Genomic DNA, 16333 nt, shown 5'->3' with positions numbered 1-16333 from the left:
CCAGAAGGGTTTCTTGGAAGATTTTAGAGACCCGGACTTCTCAGCTCTTTGTAAGTCAGGCCATGTTGCAAGTCTGCACTGATGTGCAAGGCCCTTTTCAATGAATTATTGAAACTTCCCTTCTTTCTGTCATCATTTACTCTGCTATCAAACCAGTGAGCGAGGACTGTGACTTACCTGTCTATACCACTGCTTCCGTTAGACTGTGCGCCTCCAACAGGAATAACTGGACCTTCATTTACCTGTTTAACACTTTCATGTCCTGCAACGCTAGCACTTGACTGTTGAACATCATTTGTAGACTAAAGAAATGAAGGGTATATTTTAATCTCTATCATACCCAGTGGCATATGGTTTAACTTCAGGACATTGTAAGTTTCTGTTTTTCTTCCTGTTGTTGATTTTGTTTTGTGACTTTTCACTTGGGGGGGTGGTTAATAGTGACTGTGGAGTGGAGATTGACATGTCCAGATCTCTACTTCCGGGTCAAGGATGGACTCCCAGTGAAACTGCTGGATGTGTCTTGACATTGGCATGCTGGACTCTGCCACTGTCCACATCTACAATGATGGACTTATGACTGTTTATGAGGAAGTTGCTATTGTAATGATATGGGGGTACTCCGTGGGGGGATTGAGGAGGGGTGGGGAAATGTTAGGGCCTATGGAACTATATCATAAGATGAAAATAATAACAAGAAAACGAAAAATGTAATCAACTGCCTAACAATTACTGAAAAATCAGTCTGAGAGAAACAAGATCCACAGTAATGCCTAACACTGAACTAAGCCAGATCAGTATTCCTAGTTCTCTTTGCAGCTCAGCTGGGTTGTCAACAACTCTCCCCTTTAATTTCAAAGACACATAATGTGAACTGGCTTAGGTAGTCTCACTCCTCCTAGTGAGACCACACCAAAGACACTCTCAGTGACCTTCCATGCTTTCTCATTGCGTCCCCTATTGGAAAAAAGAACAATTAAGCATGCATCTGGCTCATAAGAATAGAACAAGAGGAAAGAGTAATTAATAATTACCATTAAGCAACTCTTTCATGCTGTCCTATGTTGGTTTTAAGTCAAGTTGCACTAACAAACACCTTAGCATTGTCTCACCTTGGCATGTTTTTCCATTGAGCATGAGCTGATAACCAGGTGGGCAGGTGCACTGGTAGCTTCCAAAAGTATTTTTACATGCATGCTGGCAGATGTCTCTGGTTTCACACTCATCAATATCTAGGTGGAAAGAAAGCAGACTGTAGCCAGGCCAGGCCAAACATGCACGCAATGTGGCAAAGCCATATTAGCGGTAATACCACAGGAAAACAATTTGTAGCTGTCACATCCGTGTGTTAAAAAGGCTCAAAGCTCTTTTATCTTTACATATCTTTTATATCTATGTTTTTAACATAGTATATATAGTACCACAGTACACATGGCACAACACATTCATAGAATATAGCAACTAACATTCCAGACTGGTTAACTTTGTAACAGTTAAATGAGTAAGATGGAATAATGGAGGCACCAGATTTATGTAAGATCTGAAGTCACACTTGATAGAATGGCAGGGTTAACCTAAGAGGTTTTTGCAGGTTGTCAAATGGAAAAGTAGCACTGGTGTTTAGTTTGTTGTATTGGAATGCTATCTGTCTCATACTCTGCTCACACACTCATGCGGGGCCTTCCCCCCACAATCAACATCAAAGATGCACGTCTTATTTCTGTGGTTGGAAGTGCTCATCCCACTCGCATGCGACTGCCAAGTACTGGCGGTAGCTACACCGATGGGCGCACTGGAGAAACTTCATGGAAATTATCATAAACCTATGTAAGGATTTCAAATTATTCTTCACTAAAATTAGAAGGTTATCTAGTTGTTTTTCATAAACCATTTGAAGTGTTGTTGCACAGCTGCTGTGTCACTCGGGCAGCCCTGGGACCTTCTCGTGGTCCCAGCTGATTCTCCCACCAGCAGGCTACACTGAGACCCCCTATGTCCCTCACAGGTTATCTGGAGGGTTCACATGTAAGCAACAGGAAAGCATTTTACAAACTGTAACAAGCCTTCTGCGATTATCATTCAAAGCCAAGAAAACAGCGGTAAGAGTGAAAATGCATGGTTATAATGGTTATAATGGATGCCTGCTTCCAGAAAAGGGAAGCAGAGCTTGACTTGCACGGGAGCCAGAGGAGGACAGGTGTGGAACAGGAGCAGGAACGGAGGAGACACCGAGAACTGCAAGACAAGTCGGAGGAAGGCTCGGTTCACAGATTCAAAAATGTGTCAAGGATAAAATTTTCAAATATATATCAATATTAGATAACCAAAGCATGCATTCCACAACTTGTGTTCATTTCCCCTTCCTCCCTAACATTTAATCTAAAAAAAAACCAAGAGGAATTTAAATGATGTTGAAGGGCCCATGTTGTGGCCAGCACCCCACTTGGGCACTGGTTTGAATGCTGGCTGCCTCACTTCAGATCCCAGCTCCCTGCTAATGCACGCGGGAAAGCAGCAGAGGTCGGCCCAGGTGCCTGGGGCCCCTGGTATCCAGGAGGGAGACCTGGGAGAGGCTCGTGGCTCCTGGGTTCGGTCTTGTCCAGCCTCAGCTGTGGTAGAAATGTAGAAAGTCAACGAGCAGATAGAAAATGTATTTCTCTGACCTTCTGCCTGTAACTCTACCTTTCAAATAAAGAAAAAAAATGAAATCTTCAGAAAATTGATGTTGGACTAAGTATTTAATAAGAAACTTCTTAAAGTTTGAATTAAAAAAAACTTCACTTTACTTGAAAGTCAGAATCATGGGGAAGGTGAGAAAGCAGAGAGAGAGAAACAGAGAGAAAGATACAAAGAAAGAATCTTCAGTGCTGGTTTATTCTCCCAAATGGCTGCTGTGGGCAAAGCTGAGCCAGTTTCCCAGGTAGCTACATGGGCCCCAAACCTTGGGCCACCCTCTGCTACTTTCCAAGGCCATAAGCAGGGAGCTGGATCAGAAGTGGAACAGCCGGGATAGGGACTGGAACCTATGTGGTGGAGGATTAGCTGGCCACACTACTGCGCAGGCCCCAAGTTTGAATTAAAATGTAAGTGTGATGCCCATCTTTGGAGGCATTCTAATATTCATTTTTCCTATTAAGCTTTAGCTCAAGGCTAACAAGATCCCACAGCATTAACATTTTTTGTACTTTGTCTATAGTTAATTAGAGGCATTTGGTGTTTATTGCATGTTGTTCCTATTACATAATTCTGAAGCTGTCTTCAATTTTGGTGTAAATGTCTTTATTAGGACTAATATTATAAAGTACTCACCATATTTTAAGGGGTGTCTAAGCCTTACGATTGCCCCAATATCAAATAAAAGTTTACATTAGATTATCCAAGTCTGATCATCAGCGTGAAACAGTAGCAGCCTTGAACAGTGGATGGCTGGCTGTAACATTCCGGCAAACATTACACTAGCATGATAGAAACACAGAGATACAGAAAACCTGTAATGTTCAATTAGGATGAAATTGCAATGCAAAGAGTGAGGAAGAAAAGGAGAATTGGGTTATTAATCTGAGAAACTGTCTGAAAATGACTTGGATCCTCAGAGGAGTCGAGCCAGGTGGTAGATGTTTGTAGAATGTTGTTTAACTCACATATGGGGAAGATACTAAAGACAGAAAAGAAAAAAATCTTGGGTAAAACAAACGCTGAGGGTTGGATGGTGGCGGTGGGAGTGACCATCTGGACGGCGCTCAGCATACAAATGGTCAGCTGTGAATTCTATCAACAGAAGGATCACGCTAAGTTACAGTCACGAGGGGCGTTCAGAGGTGTGCAAATGGGCCTGCAGCACTCGGACGTCTTGGAACAGGCTGAGCGGGACTGGACTGGCTGGCACGGACAGCGGGGCCCACGACGCCCCAGCAACAGGGCACTAACTGCAGAGTTGCCAGTGGACACATTAAGGTCTGAGGCATAAAGAGGTAAGAAAGTGGCAGTGCTCACAGGTGTGGAAAGCTGCTCGGATGAGAAATCTGACAAAGCCCATCTAAAAAGAGAACTACACAAGACCGGCGTTTGCAGAAGGGCGGGCAAAGAAATGACAGCGAAGCCAGAGAACAGTCGAAAGCGTTTATAAGAAATGCACACAGAAAGCATATTTGGGCAAGAACAAGCAGGGGGTAGAACACAGGAGAAGAAATGCGTGCAGGAAGTTTCTCCCTGGGCTCCCTCCCTGCAGCTCGCGAGCAGTGGGCCTAATGCCTGTGTGCCCTTGGTGCCCGGCTCAATGCCACATGAACTGTGGATACTCACAGAACATCAGCTAAACGAGTGACACGTGGCAATGTCTGCAACTTAACTACAAACAAGGTCTGGCTCTCGGGCCAGAGACAAGTGAAATTGCAGGTGTGAAGTGAGGTACTGAATGCACATGTTCCTGGGCCACGGATGCAGCTAACGCTGCTTTCTTCTCAGCGATGGGCAGCCTACAAAACAAGCCTGGTGAGGGGTCCCCAGGGAGCAGGCAACCGTCACGTGGACACTGCTGTTGGCAGAACCAGCGGTTCACGGAGGAGCTGCAGTGTGTAACTCACTGCTTTTGCGTCAGGCCGAGGTAGCCCAAATCTGAGGGTATTTTATCATGTGGCAACATGCACATCTGTTTAAAAATTAGAGACCAGATTCTAGATGTCACTGAGATTTATTCAATTCAGTGACGCTTCCAGGGGCAGGCAGAAGGAGAAACTCTAACAGAAATGAGCAGAACGCGCCCTTGCAGGTCACCATAATTTGAATCAAATGCGCTCTAGTTTCAATGCCACTGGAAATGCCCCCAGTTGTGAGCCTTTCCAGACTCAAGAGGCAGTTTTCTGGACCCCAAAAGTGCTGAACCCCAACACATGCAGCCCGTGGCTGGAGTGGAGCCCCTGGTCACGCATGTGGATTCTGGCCAGTGCGTGAACCCCTGGCTGTGCACGTGACCCCTGGCTGGAGTGTGAACCCCTGGTCATGTATATGGCTCCAAGCTAGAGCATGAGTCCCTGGTCACACATGTGGCTCCTGGCCAGAGTGTGAATCCCTGGTCATGCACACAGCTCCTGGCTGGAGTGTGAGCCCCTGGCTGTGCACGTGACCCCTGGCCACACATACAGCCCCTGGCTGGAGCTTGAGCCCCAAAAAGGAGAGGAAATGAGGCTGGCATTTACCTACACAGGTGTTCCAGCTCGCTGTGGTGCCCGCGGGACAGCTGTTCCCACCAGTCCGTCTAGTCCTGGCAGGAGCTGCTCTGCTGTCGCCTGACTCTGAGGAGCTGCTGCGGAGCTGAGAGCTGTGCCTGTAACGCTGCAGCTGCTGGCTGCTCCTCACGGGCCAGGACCAGGCCAGGGGAGAGCTACTGTACTGAGCACCAGAACTGGGCAGCCTCTCCAATCCAGCGCAAGACTTCCCGTCCCCTAACAGATGGTGTCCCGGGGGGCAGATGCACTCGAAGCTGCCGGGGGTGTTGGAGCACTGATGTGCACAGGGTTTAGGTACTTGTTCGCATTCATTAATGTCTGCTCATGTGCCAAGATACATAAAAAAAGAGAGAGAGAACACACACAAACACACACAGGAATGAAGAATCAGTCTGTGAAATACACCGAATGCATCATGTCACCCTCAGAGGAATCGGGAACCGCCCTCACTAACTGAACCTCCGAGAAAGCTTCCGGCGACCCCTCCTAACCTGGCCTGCTCTTTTCCCTCCCCCTACTGCTTTTTATCACCATTAGAAACTGGATGCTGTTTGTTTTGTGATTCTTGCTTTTCCCTAGGAGTTAGACTGCATAAAGACAGAGATCTGGCCTGCCCTGTTTACAATTCCAATTATGACACATGTCAGCATCCAGCATAAACTAGGCACTCAGTAAATACTTGAATTAATGAAGCAAGGGCATAATGTGCCAATCGAGCCATGGACACAGAAACAAAAGGGCCTTTTAGGAGATGTTGTATGCAACAGCCAAGATGCTGCGTGGGATGCCTACATCCCACAGCTGGGTGTGCAGGTTCAAGTTCCTGCACTGCTCCCAATTCCAGCTTCCTGCTAGAGCATAATGTAGGAGGTGGAGCTAGGGATCACACTCTTGCATGGCTGCCATTCACGGGGAGATTCAAGGTGAGCCTCCGGTCCTGCCCTTGGCCTGGACCAGCCCCGGCTGCTGTGGATACTTTGAGAGTGAATGCATACATACATGGAGGTCTCTATCTGTCCCTCTCTCTCTGCCTTACTAATAAGCAACATTTATTTTTAAAAGGGTCATCTTTGAAGACGTGGTTCCAAAGCTGGTGGAGATTTTAATTCCCGATTGTGGGGTAGCATAAGCTCACGTTTGTAGTGTGCAGTTAGCCTTAGCATTCATCACGTGCGCTGTGCGTCTTCCATGCAAGCTCAATCTTAGTTGCAGTTGCGCTGGCACAACCACAGACTTCTAAATTTTGTCTTTTTTGAATGAATAATTTTATATTATTTGTCAAGCACAATTTCCCCCCAAACACGATCTTTTTTTTCAGTAACTTATAAACTTGCCATGGTTATGATATTTCAGGAGCTATTTTTAGTTCAACACATGGAATATGTTCCTCTAACTCTTCCCATCAATAGGGTGGGTTAATGAAAATCACTGAACCAAAACCAAATTCTTCAGTCCATTACCCACAGTGGCATGAAAGAAAGCAACAAGAATGTAGAAAGCAAGTATTGAATTTGGCTTACAAAGTTTTAACAGATAAAACTGACACTTTATATTTCTTTACAGCAATGGTCCTATCAATTTCACTGCATTATTTTTAAGTCTACTGTCTGACATTTATTTAGCTGCTGAAAAAATTAGGAAGCAAACACAGTCTGTTCTGACAAGTCATTCTTAAAGGTGATCAGGGTGGTAAATTAGATATGAATTATAACATCTAACTGAAGATGAAAATATTCTGCTATCTACTCTTCCTGTAACCATGGTCCTTTGAAAGGGTTTCTAATAATGGTATTTTCAGCATTTGCTATATGAAAGCACTTTGGTAAGCACTGTATTGGACAGAACTCAGTCTCTTTTTTACGGCTTAAGCTTATTTACAAACATATCTAGCATGGAATGAAGCTCAAGAGTTTGATCCATTTTTTCAGAGACCATAACTTTAGAAAGATTTTTCATAATCTGCTACACAGATGACGTCAAACACACTTCGTTTCTCATGCAGTTGGTGCCTTGACTAGGAAGTCAAGTGCAGCAGATCCAGATCCAATACACACAGCTGTCGTTATGAAGCAACCTCCGCTGTTTTCCACTGAAAGTGGAAGATTCATCCCGGGGCCCTCCTCCCAGAGCCTCCGGGAGGCACAGAGGTGTGAGCCCCGATGCTCTGCTCCACACAGTGCTGTGGGGTGCTGTGGGGTGCTGTGGGAAGCTCTCAGAGAAGCCCGGAGACCGCCTCACCTTGCTCTCAGCACCAGCCCTGTATGCCAGGCCTGAGGGGGTCATGGGAAACCAGCGCTACAGACAGCCTGAAACCCTGCACCTTCATGGGACAGTCTGCTCTCAATAATCATTAAGCAGGCCAAGAAACGCACTCAAGTCCAGAAGCTGGTATTTAAAAGCCAATTTTTAAAGTGCACTTATGTATTAAGGAAGACTATAACCTGACTGATTAGAAATGCCTTAATTTTTAAAAAGTATGCAATTAAATCCTACAAATAATTTCTACTGTCTACCTTGGTTTATATTTTATTATCACTAAGATAGGAATAAATGGACAATTGGGAGAGTTGAATGAGGTATTTTTAGAATAGAACATGGCATATAACAAGCACTAAATACATGGTGGATAGTTATAATTATCTATTTGTTTAACTTCAATGTACTTACACATTTAATATTCAACTTGCACACTACATATACTTCACACTCACTGAAACGGATATATGCAAACACTTATATCATGTGTGCATAGAATCATTAAAGGTAATACTGATAGTTAAGTTTCCACAACAATTATCAATTATATCAGAACTTTAATATATTCATAGTAAGCACTCAATAACTATTACTTTAAATGTGAGTGTATCCAAATTGTTTTGAGTCAGTAATAATTTCACATACTTTCTGTCATCTTACGAATCAGTTAATCATTTAACATGCCTTCTAATTGTAGTCAGAGAGCATCTGAGGGTGAAGAGAAGGCTTCAGAGCAAGCTGGTCAGGCTGGAAGTCGTTACCTGTGTGAGTGATGCTCTCACTCAGTACAAGATCCTGTAAACTTACCCACACAGGGTCTTCCAGCTCCTTGGGACCGGTAACCTCTCGGGCATACGCAACGGTGGCTGCCTCTCGTGTTCTCACATATCTGATTATATCTGCACTGATGAGTCCCATCTTTGCATTCATCAACATCTACAGACATGGAGGCAATGAACAGTAGTAACATTTTCCCCTGTCAAGACCCGAAGTGACCATAGTTTATGCGCACAGGCTACAGCCCTGCCAGAGCAGCTTTTCTCACTATGTGGCCGACGCTGCGCTCACTCACAGTGGGAATCGGAAGACCTGAGTTCAAGCCCCCGTGGGCCACTTGGTTAACTCGTTTCTTCTGCCACGGGAGAGTTGTCTTCTCAGCTCTTCTGTTTCTTCCTCCGTCCCTGCACTCCTCTCTGTCTTACTGAGACAAGTGAGTACTTCATGGCCCATCAGAGTCATCCTCAACTCACTTCCTCTATTGCCAAGACAGCGTGACTCTACTTTTCACAGTCCCATTCCCAGTAAGTGGGATTTGTGCTGTAGATCCTCAAACAGTCTGAGCAATCAGATAATCTCATTTCTAAATTAATTTTATACATAATTTTAGAGTCAATGTTCCTAAATATGTTTATAGCTGCTTGTAACCATGCCTGACGCTCCACATGGCTTCCACTCTCCAGAGTCAAGGGGGACACCTGCCACACCCACAGTCTTGAAGCTGAGAGGGTCTTTACACGCTCCTAGTCCACCCTCCCTGGCTTTTGGCTTAGTGCTGTAAACCCTACTGACCTTAATACCATCCACTAGTGTTCAACACTCCTTCCTCCAGATCTACACTCCAGGGTCCTTTCACATTTTGAAGCAAGTCCAAGATACAGTATAACTCCACTGACAACAGGCTTTAAGAGAAAACCATGCTACTTTCACAAAAATGTTAGAAATTTTTTTATGTGCCTGTTCATCCAAGATTAGATAGCTGGCAAGTAGGAAATGCATTTTAAGTTTCTTGCTTTCCTTCTGCCAGCATCTCCACAAATGATCATCATTCAGGCCCGTGTCTGATCCCTCCATGTGGCCCAACACTCTTCCCTATCAGACACCACCACCTGCTGTATGCCTAGCGTGTTCACGATGCTTCAGTCTGTGGCGTTTTGTATTTGCTGGTTTTAATCCCGTATTGTGGGAGGCAGAGGAGTAAGTCAGAAGGGAGAAGGAAGACAACACCTGTCCTGGATGTATGGAGCCTGCTGGTCCTCAGCCTGGCTAATTCCCGTAGGCTGCCATGGAATAGGCTCATGAAGAGCAAGCTTAGGGAGAGACAGTGTCATATGTGGACACAGGCTTGACATTCCAAGAATATTCAGTGGCAAAATAACTATGTTTAGAACTTACAAGTCCCAATAAACAAAATTTTTCTTGCCCTTCTTCCATGAGATTCCAAACATAAATATACTAAATTTCATAACAGAAGTGACGAGGGGATGATAGTAACTTGTGTGGATATTAAACTCTAAGTAAACCTAGTGTGTAACATATGGGAGCTCTAGCTGGTCACCAATGTTCAGTGTGAGCTTGCATTTCCTGGCACAGCCATGCCCCCGGCCCCTAAGCCCAACCCTACTGGAAGCTGGGAGCTCCCGTGAAAAAAAGGGAACAGATCCCGGTGAGCTTAGACTGATTTTGATTACTCAATTTTGATGGGGCCATATTACTTTCCATGCTCACAAGAAACAGATCTTGGTCACTGGAACAGCCAGACACTCACCAATACAAGTTCCATTTTCCGCTTTGGTCATTCCGCTGGGGCAAAGGTCGATGCACTTGTAGCCACCACGGGTGTTCCTGCAGAGCTGATCCGGTCGGCACACAGCCTGTCTGCACTCGTTCACATCTTGACAAGACAGCAAAAGGGAAGCTAGCTGAGAGGATTTTTTTTTTCCTGCTTCCAGAGAAACCACAGCTAACCTAGATGTTCATCGAGTGACCATCATGTAAAGGTAAAACAATTCGGAAGATAGGCAAGACACTTTGCTATGAAACAGGAAGGTAGGGGCCAGCGTGAGAGCCCAACTGGTTAATCCTCCACCTGCAAGCTCTGGCATCAATAACGGCACCAGTTTGTGTCCTGGCTGCTCCACTTCCCATTCAGCAACCTGTTTATGACCTGGGGAAACAGCAGAGGATGGCCCAAAGCCTCGGGACCCTGCAGCTGTATGGGAGACCCGGAAGACACACCTGGCTTCAGGTCAGCTCAGTTCCAGCTGTGCAGTCATTTTGAGGCGTGAACCTGTGGACGTAAGATCTTTCTCTCTGTCCTTCTCTTTGTAAAGCTACCTTTCCAATTAAAACAAAAGTAAAATCTTAAAAAAAAATCCAGAATGGTAAAAATTAAAAAGCATTGCTTCCCAGAACTGGTGCCGTAATGATCACTTCACCCTAGAAAAAATTTATCTAATCTAATGTTGCATTACATATATGTTAAAGCACATATACATGGTCTTATGTACACGCAGCATTGGGAAGGAGAATGTCAAAGCAAAGGTTATGCACTCAGAAGGTGAAGACTGCCAAACATGGTGTTTGGGCTCATTTCATTTCAGGCTGGATTACAGACACGGTGTCCGCCGGCTGCAACAAGTGAGTCAGCCCCAGGACAGAGCCCACCAACCCGGCTCCGACAGAGGTCACAGGCACTGCCCCTGGGACCCCAAGCCCTCGTCTTACCCACGCATTTTCTGCCTCTGAGTTGATATCCAGGCTCACACCCACAGTGGAAGCTGCCGATGGCATTGAAACAGCGCTGCTGACAAGGGCTGGATTCTTGACATTCGTTAATATCTGTTAAACAAAGCACAACGTTGACCATCCACTGTGAGGAGACCTGCTTTAATTTACACCAGTTGTGCGACATGTCAATGACCTTAAGCAGCATCATGTCTAAGAACATCTCTGACAGCAATCCCAAGCACCTGCTCTCACACCAGCTGCCAAAAAACAGAGAGAATCAACAGGAGGGCCTTCCTGCATAGGTAGACTTGGCAGCGGGCACTGCCAAAAGGTTAGGACCAGGGTGGCCGGGCACTGCTCCATTGGAAGCCTGCCCCATGTGGCCCCCAGCACTGTGTCTGGAAACCTTGCACTCTCCCATGCCGGAAGGCAGAGGAAGGAGAACTTAGGGCTTTTCTGATGTCTCTGAGAATGGTTTACTTCCTGTTCTAAATGGGCTAAGACCAATTCCAACCCTGCTTCAGATCAGCACAGCTCTGGCTGTTGAAGCCACTTGGGGAACAAGGCAGGGGAGAGAAGGGCTCTTTCTTTCTGTGTCTCCTTCTCTCTGTAAATCTTTCACATAGAAATAAATAAATATTTATCAAAAAAAAGAAAAATTTCTGTAGATGTTAGGATAAGTGGTGGTGCGGATTGCTTGTCTCTGCTAGAAAGAAACAGGCTATCAAACAGAAAGGAATGCTGGATGAATGCTGGTAAGTCGAAGAAGTCATTCTGAACTGGCGTAAGGATAGACATGTAGGAAACAGCTCAACTGGAGGCAGTGCAAGCACCAGAGGTCAGCGGGGTCGTGGGGAGGAAGGCGTGAGCAGCTGCCACAGTGCACGGGATTTTTCGGGTGGACAACAGGTCATTATAAGTTTGTCAAAATCCACAGAACGCACAATGCCAAGTGAGTCCCACTGTAAACCAGGGCCTTGGGGACACTGATATGTCCCGGCAGGTTCACACTGACAAACGTGCCTCAGGGGGTAGGGTGACGTTAGTGAGGCACGCTGGACCCAAACGGGAGCTCTCTGTTCCTTGGCTTAATTTTGTCACGAACCTAGAATTCTTCCAAACATTACCTGTTTTAGGAAAAAAAAAAAACCTGGTAGTGTTATGAAGTGGATTCTATGAGATCACGCTGTAATATCACCTCTCTTCAACGTCAGCAGGCAAATGTCGTTCCTAAACCATGGTGCTTACCTCTATTTAAAACCACCATGGAATGTCATAGCCAGGAAGGATGCTACCGAGATGAAGCTCAGCTTTAAGGCCCCTGCGGTTATTTCCTCGCTCCCTCCTTTGGCTCCGGCCCCTCCTCCCTGGAGTGTCCTGAGCTTAGAGCTTACAAGGTTTAGGAGCAGAATTCATTCTCAGTGCCCTGAACGTAAAAACAGACCTCCATCTTTCTACCTTGGCAATTCAGCCCATCAGAGGTCCTCCGAAAGCCAATCCCGCAGTGGACCACACAACGATAGGACCCGATGGTGTTGTCACAGTCCTGGCCGGCACGGCAGGCATGTCCACCCAGAGCACACTCGTTGATGTCTGTACCGGAAAGAAGCATGCAAGTGAGGCAAGCGGAGGCAAACCCAGCCAAGGCACCTGCTGTGAGAGCGGATGAGCAACGCCGGATGACGCTTGAGCTGTGTCGTGCCCGGAGGGTTATGTGGCTGCCATCCTCCCAGACCCACCAACTGATGAGAACTCCCACCTGTCCACCGGGTGCCTTCTTTTTGAAAAGTTGCTTCCCTTTTCTGAGATCTGAAGTGAGCCCGGCACCCCTGCTTCCCAGAGCACACTCATGAAGATGACTCTGTCAGTTCCCAACGGCTGCTCAGAGTCGTCGGGAAGGGGAGGACTGGCCTTCCACCTTGTTCCTAGGCCCAAGATGCCCTGACCGCTGCTCAGCAGTGTCTGTCAGAGCTCTGTGGGTACCTTGACAGGTTCTTCCATCTGCAGCAATGGTGAGGCCCTCGGGGCAGGAGCAGTAGTAGGTCCCCATGGCGTTGTGGCAGGTGTGGGAGCAAGGCTTCCCCGTTGTGCACTCGTCTGTATCTGCAAGAACAAACACACGGACATGCTACTCCCCACAAATTACTCAAGTCAGTTTATACAGTTGCTTGCAGAGGTGAACAAGCTGAATGGAATTTAATGGAAACTGCCCTAAGCATCCCATATGGAAGAACTAAGTAAAAATGTATTTGGGGTCTCTGAATTATCTTTGATCGTGAATACATGTTTAGATTATATCCTAAAACAATGATGATAGCCAACATTACCAGCTGTGGTTTTAATGCATTTGACCTGGGCTAACTCACGTTCCTTGGAGAATGGTACTTCCCTTACTACCCTTACAATACATGGCAAGATTGAGGAGCTGAGAGCACCATGCTGGTCTTCCTTGGCAGAGCCACGCTGCCTGTCTACCCCGAGCTCACAGTATACTCACTGCCCACCAACAAGAAGGCACCACGACACACCTGGAACTCCACACCCCCTGTGGTTAGTGGCTCACTTCTCTGTGGCTCTCTCAGGCTGCTGCTTCCGAGGAACACAGTAGGCTGTCTAGCCACAGGTCCAAATCCTGCCTGTGCCACGACTGAGCACTTCCAGGATTAGGGGACGGAGCGCTGGATGAGGCTCCCTCACACTCACGGCACAGACGTGGCCCAGTGAAGCCCGGCCTTGTCGGTACCCCACCTCTGCACTCGGTCACCACCCCCAACATGGCGACAATCAAGCCACAAGTTCACTGGCTTTTGGGACTAACTTCATTTTGGGTCACTTGAGGCCAAGCAATGATAGGCAGTTTACTTAAATTCTCCAGTCTTAATTTCCTCAGCTGCCAGATGGGACATTTATAGGACTTCTGCGATGATTAGAAAAAGGGCAATAGGCATCCACTGTATGACATCCTTTGTTGGCATTTTTTAAATAGTAAGAACTATGGGTTTGGCACTCTTGTACTTACCGGCACAAAAGGGTCCAAGAGGGTCTAAGCTGAACCCGGACGGGCATTGATTGCTGCGTTCACCTGCCACAGAGATGGAAACAAGGTCAAGGGGCTTTACCAGAACAATGGCACCTGCTACCCTCTGAGCAGGCTTCCCCAGCAGGATGCGTCGAAGGTACAGTTTGGGGCGCAAAAACGCAACAAGGGAAAACGGGCGGGATGAGGCGCCTGTCCTGTTTCTCAACCAAGAACTGCTAATCCTGGTCCAGAGACGGCTGAGGAGCTGCCACTAGCTGGAAAGCGGCTTTTAGCTTATTTATATCATCAAAGAAAATCAAGTCATCATACGACACCCTCAAAGGACTGGAGATAAGAGGTCTACCAGTCATAACCATAGGCACAGTCCCAGGCTTCCGGTATGGAAACGCTTTTACTCCAATAGGAGGAATGCTGATTTACAGTAACTTTAAACCAGAAACTCCTCAAAACAGAGGCTCCATGAGCATACCTCCCCTTTGCGGGTCTCCTCCACTTGCAGTGTCAAGCACAGTGCAAAGGGAATCAGGCGTACTGTGACTGAGCAGGCCTCAGTCAGACATCAGCCAGGACACAAAGGGAAAGGACCTCCTTCCCGACCCCCAGGAACAGGCAGAGCATGGCTGGGAAGGAAAGGTCGGGACAGCACTACACGAGCACCGAACAGTGACTGAATGGCACAAGGGACAATGTCAGCCTTGAGTGCTGCCTTTCATTGAAACGTCACCACCCCCTTCCTGTCCCAGTCCTCTAGCTCCGATGAGCAACTCAACAGTGAGATTACGTAAACTGCCTAGGGTCACAGGGCTGATGAGTAATGCTGGAGCAAGACTTCTACAAATCCATCTGACTCTCGCTCAGTGAACTCAACACAACCCAGGTGGTGATCATAACTCATGCTCCTTCTGCTCGTTTATTTATACAGTCCTTCCAACCTCCTGTTGTTGGGGACACTGTGTTGGGGACACAGTTGTGGGGAGAAAAAACCATGTGGCCGTGGTAATCACTTGATCTTCGCCAAAAGGCCGAGAAGTGATGGCTATGGTAATCTATTAACTAACATTAGATTTAGAGTTTCGGTTCTAGATGGGAGTGCTCTCTGTAAGTGGCATCTGGGTGGTTATCTTGGATTTGCTTTGGTTGCATCTAAAATGTGGGGAGTGGAGCTGGCCCTGGGGAAAGCTTGACAAGACTGTAGAGTGTAGGACAGTACTGCACAATGGAGACTTTTTGAAAAGACTTTTTTACTTGGAAGGCAGGGTTACAAAGAGAGGAAGAGCTTGAGAGCTGATATCTGTGAGTGCGCTTCCTCAACGGCAGCACAGCCAGGACTGGGCTAGACTGCAACCAGCAGGAAGGAACCTCACCGGGTCTCCCAGGTGGTGCAGGTCTAAGCACTGGGCCATCTCCCACTGCCTTCCCGGGCGCATCAGCAGGGAGCTGGACTGGAATCTGCCCATTGGCTTGCTGGCACAGCAGGTGGCCGGTTCAGTCACTACACCATAGCACTGGCCCCACAATTAAGATTGCTCTGTCGTCCTCCACCACTTTGACGGAAGTGAGAAAGCTATGACTAGATAAGCTTTCAGCTTGCTTTACCAGATATTAAACAGGTTTCACATGACCTAAATATCAACTGAACTCTCCATGAATGCAGTCCTCATGACTGCTCTTTGTTTTGCTCAGCAAACCACTATAAATTAATGGTCCCAAACATAAAATGTCACACTAGGATTCTATCTATGGATTCAGGCATGTTAACCACCAGTTTTTATATTTCTTTTCATTCATTCCAGTTAACAGGTGATTTTTGCATTGTTATCATTTTCATTTCAAGAGAGTAGGGGCAACATCACAGGCATGTTTTGAAATGATGTATAGTATTGGTAAAAAAAAAAAAAACTCTGCAAAATATAGGTGTTCCCATTCTCCAGTCACTCGGAATAAACTACTGCTCACATGTTCATGACTTTTATGGAAGCAGCAATGACGGCATGGCCAGCTCAGGACCACCCGAGCCTGCGGCGTGGCCAGCTCAGGCTGAGTCAGGCAGAACCGCTTTTTGGCTTTGCTGTTCTCTGGAACATTCTCTGTTGCTGCTTACACAATGTCAACATCCAGAACAATTTCTTGCTACATGACAGTCACTCAACAAACGTTTGTGAAGAATCTCTTACAAGGTAGTTCAGCGATTGCCTAAGAGTTTATCATACAGTTTTGCCAGATTTTAAACGTCTATGGAAACTGGGATTAGATGGTGTGAAAGTCTTGAGATCCATGTATAGCTTTGTCACCACATGCATTTTCT

At 46.5% G+C, this 16333-nt stretch overlaps 1 protein-coding gene across 1 annotated transcript in view; it reads right to left on the bottom strand.

Annotated features, from left to right (window-relative positions):
- The window catches only part of HMCN1 (hemicentin 1), a 366339-nt gene that overhangs the window by 4941 nt on the left and 345065 nt on the right, over positions 1-16333 (bottom strand). Inside the window, exons 98-105 of the mRNA XM_036495278.2 lie at positions 14008-14070; positions 12972-13091; positions 12447-12581; positions 10986-11099; positions 10027-10152; positions 8289-8417; positions 5196-5543; positions 1113-1232 (exon numbers count right to left, since the gene is read on the bottom strand). Coding sequence (XP_036351171.2) covers positions 1113-1232; positions 5196-5543; positions 8289-8417; positions 10027-10152; positions 10986-11099; positions 12447-12581; positions 12972-13091; positions 14008-14070 — 1155 coding nt within the window. The remainder of the gene's footprint in view (positions 1-1112; positions 1233-5195; positions 5544-8288; positions 8418-10026; positions 10153-10985; positions 11100-12446; positions 12582-12971; positions 13092-14007; positions 14071-16333) is intronic.

Source organism: Ochotona princeps, chromosome 10, assembly GCF_030435755.1.
Source record: "Ochotona princeps isolate mOchPri1 chromosome 10, mOchPri1.hap1, whole genome shotgun sequence".
Taxonomy (NCBI): Eukaryota; Metazoa; Chordata; class Mammalia; order Lagomorpha; family Ochotonidae; genus Ochotona; species Ochotona princeps.
The sequence above is the reverse complement of the archived record's forward strand: the minus strand, read 5'-3'. Positions and strand labels throughout refer to the sequence as shown.